This window comes from Penaeus monodon, chromosome 13, assembly GCF_015228065.2.
Source record: "Penaeus monodon isolate SGIC_2016 chromosome 13, NSTDA_Pmon_1, whole genome shotgun sequence".
Taxonomy (NCBI): domain Eukaryota; kingdom Metazoa; phylum Arthropoda; class Malacostraca; order Decapoda; family Penaeidae; genus Penaeus; species Penaeus monodon.
In genome coordinates, this window is record NC_051398.1 from 52,174,561 (window position 1) to 52,178,109 (window position 3,549).

General features: G+C 46.7%; 1 protein-coding gene across 1 annotated transcript in view; it reads left to right on the plus strand.

Moving 5' to 3' along the window:
• LOC119579989 (transcription factor SPT20 homolog) overlaps window positions 1-3,549 on the plus strand; it is a gene marked incomplete at its 3' end in the record, with an annotated part of 31,075 nt that overhangs the window by 24,001 nt on the left and 3,525 nt on the right. The window contains exons 3-5 of the mRNA XM_037927831.1: window positions 1-47; window positions 99-481; window positions 2,958-3,126. The exon at window positions 1-47 is cut by the window's left edge and continues 172 nt beyond it. Coding sequence (XP_037783759.1) covers window positions 1-47; window positions 99-481; window positions 2,958-3,126 — 599 coding nt within the window. The remainder of the gene's footprint in view (window positions 48-98; window positions 482-2,957; window positions 3,127-3,549) is intronic.

Sequence of the window (3,549 nt, forward strand, 5' to 3'; positions counted from 1 at the left end):
AGCAACACAAGCAAGCAGCACCAACCAAGCAATCAGAAGCAACTCAAGTAAGCAGAAGCAACTAAGAAATCACAAGCAAAGCAGAGAAGCAACTCAAGCAAGCAGAAGCAACTCAAGCAAGCAGAAGCAACTCAAGCAAGCAGAAGCAACTCAAGCAAGCAGAAGCAACAAAACAAGCAAGCAGAAGCAGCAGAGCAACCAAGCAAGCAGAAGCAACTCAAGCAAGCAGAAGCAACTCAAGCAAGCAGAAGCAACTCAAGCAAGCAGAAGCAACTAAGAACAAGCAAGCAAAGCAACAAATCAAGCAAGCAGAAAGCAACTACAAGAAGAATCAGAAGCAACTCAAGCAAGCAGAAGCAACTAGAATCAAGCAAGCAGAAGCAACTCAAGCAAGCAGAAGCAACTCAACCTCAAGCAAGCAGAAGCAACTCAAGCAAGCAGACAGCAACAAAGCAAGCAGAAGCAACTCAAGGCAGGAAATGTAAACGAAGAAGAATGGGCAGAAATGCCGTAAGAAGAAGAATGGAAAGGGCAAAAGAAAGCATGAGGCAATCAAGTAAAGAGAAGAATGGGAAAAGCGGTAAAGAGAAGAATGGAAATCAAGAAGAGAGAAGAATGGGAACTCAAGAGCAGCGAAAGCAAGAGCAAATAGCAAGAGAAGAATCAGGCAAGCGAAGAGAAGAATGCAGGAAAAAGGGAAGCAGAAGAAATCAAGAAGCAGAAAGAAGTAAGAAAGAAAAGAATGGGGAAAAAATCAAGAAAGAGAAGAATGAAAGGAAAGAGAAGAATAGGGGAAATGGTAAAGAGAAGAATGGGGAAATGGGTAAAGAGAAGAATGGGGGAAAATGGGAAAGGGAAGAATGGGGAAATGGGAAAGAGAAGAATGGGGGAAATGGGTAAAGGAAGAATGGGGGAAATGGGAAAGGAAGAATGGGGGAATGGGAAAGCGAAGAATGGGGAAAAGGGGGAAAGAGAAAAAGGGGAAAGGGGGTAAAGAGAAAAAGGGGGGAAAGGGAAAAGCGAAAAAGGGGGAAAGGGGTAAAGCGAAAAGGGGGGAAAAAGGGAAAGAAGGGGGGGGGAAAAGGGAAGGGGGGGGGGAAATGGGAAAGGGAAGAATGGGGGAAAAGGGAAAGGGAAGAATGGGGGAAGGGGAAAAGGGAAGAATGGGGGGGAAAGGGAAAGGAAGAAAGGGGGAAAGGGGGAAAGGTAAGAAGGGGAAGAATGGGGGAAATGAGTAAGGTAGAGAGAGGGGATGGAATGGGGAGGAAATGGGGAATAAAATGCTCAGTGTGGCAAATGGGGAGAGAGAAGTCTAATGGGGGAAATGGGCAAGAGGGAAAAAGTATATGAGAATGAGAAAATGGTTAAGGGATTTTAAAAAAGAAGGAAAATGGGGAATGCGAATAATGGGAAAGAATGGGGGAGAGAGAGAGAGAGAGAAGGAAGGAGGAAGAGAGAGAGAGAGAGGGAGAGAGAGAAAGAGAGAGAGAGAGAGAGAGAGAGAGAGAGAGAGAGAGAGAGAGAGAGAGAGAGAGAGAGAGAGAGAAAGAGAGAAAGAGAATAGGCGAAAAGGGATAAGAAAAGGGAAAATAGGCGAAACCAGAGGAGAGATAACCAGGCTACCTGGTGAAATTGCCTCTTTTTCTTTATTTATTTTCTTGTTCTTCTTCATCTTCTTCTTTCTCTTCCTTTTCTTTTTTCTCTCTTTTTTTTTGTTTGTTTCTTCTAATTCATCTTCTTTTTCTTTTTCGTTTTTTTCTTCTTCTACTTAATTTTTTTTTCGTTTTTTTTCCCTTTTTTTTTTTTCATTTTTTTTTTCCTCTTCTTTTCTTTTTCACCATCATCCCTCTTTCCCCGTCTTTTCTTTCTACTTCTCATCACGCTTCTTTCCCTCTTTTCTTCTTCTTTTTTATACTTTTTATCATCTTCCCCTTTATTATCATTTTTCATTACTTTTTTTTCGCCGAGTCCCCCTCCCTCCCTCCCTCCCCTCCCCCCCCTTCCCCTTCCCCCCCCCCCCCTCCCCCCCCCCCTCCCCCCTTCTCCCTTCCCCCCCCCTTCTCTCTCTCCTCCCCCCTCCCCCCCCTTCCACTCCCTCCCTCCCCCCCTCCCTCTCCCCCCCTTTTTCCCCCCCTTTCCCCCCCCCCCCCCTCTCCCCCTTTCCTCCCCTCCCCCCCCTTCCCTCCCCCCCTTTTTCCTTCCCTCTCCCCCCCCTTCCCTCCTCTTCTTCCCCCCTTCTCTCTCTCCTCTCTCTCTCCCTTATAAAACCCGGTTTTAGACGGAGATTTTAGCGAAGGCCTTTTTCAAGAACGCCTTGGGGGTAAGTCTTTGGGGAGGGGAATGGAGGGAGGGGGAGGGAGGGGGAGGGAGGGATGGGAGGCGGAGGGAGGGAGAGGGGGGGAGGGGGGAGGGGGTGGGGGGGGTGGGGGAAGGGGGGGGGGGAAGGAGGGGATGTGGGAGGAGAGAGAGAGAGAGAGAGGAGAAAGAAAGAGAGAGAGAGAGGGGGGGGAGAAAAGGGAGAGAGAGAGAAAAGAGAGAGGAGAGAGAGAGAAGAGAAAGGAGAGAGAATTTGCAAGAGAGGAAAAAGCCGGGTGATATTTTAGAGAGAAAGGGGAAAAAAGAAAATAAAAAAAAAAAAAGAAACCCAAAAAAAAATAAACGAAAACGAGACAAGAAAAAAGAGAAAGAGAAAGAAAGGAGGGGGAGAAAAAAAAAAAGAGAAGAAAAACCTCGCTTTAGACCCCTGATAAAACCCGGGTATTTTAACACAGGTTAAAGAATTAAGAAAGACTTGTCACTTTGAACGAGGAGACACACACTCTCTTGGGTCAAGGGAAGGAGGAGGAGGAGGAGGAGGAGGAGGAGGTGGAGGAGGAGGAGGAGGAGGAGGAGGTGGAGGAGGAAGAGGAGAGGGAGGAGGAGGAAGTGGAGGAAAGGGTGGATGATGATGATGATGAGGAGGAGGAGGAGGAGGAGGAAGAGGAGGAGGAGAAGGAGGAAGAGGAGGAGGAGGGAGAAGAGGCAGAGACAGAGACAGCGACAGGGACAGAGAGACAGAGTCGAAGACAAAGTCAAAATCCCGATCCACGAATCGAGACGCAGACAAAGAATAACAAACCCGACAATAATTGAAAAAAAAAAAAACAAGAGAAAAAACACCAAACCAAGAAAAACACACAAAAAACAAAAACAAAAGAAGAACGAAAAAAAAAAGAAAAGAAACAAAAGGCAGAAAAAAAAACACCTATAAACAGAACCAGAAGAAGGAAAACGCAAAATAAACACAAGAGTTTCGTTCGAGTGCTTGCATCAACCGCCAAAATTAATGCCTCTGGGATTGGGTTACGCAGAGAAATAGCAATAAAAGCTGTAATAAAAAAAAGAAAACAGATGGAGGTAAAAAAAGAAAGAAAGATACAGTCGATGATTGGGAGGAGAGGAAGGGAGGGAGATGGGGAGGGAAGGAGGGAGGGAGGAAGGGAGGGTGATGGGGGAGGGAGGAAGGGAGGGTGATGGGGGAGGAAAGAGGGAGGGGAAGGGGGGGGGGGA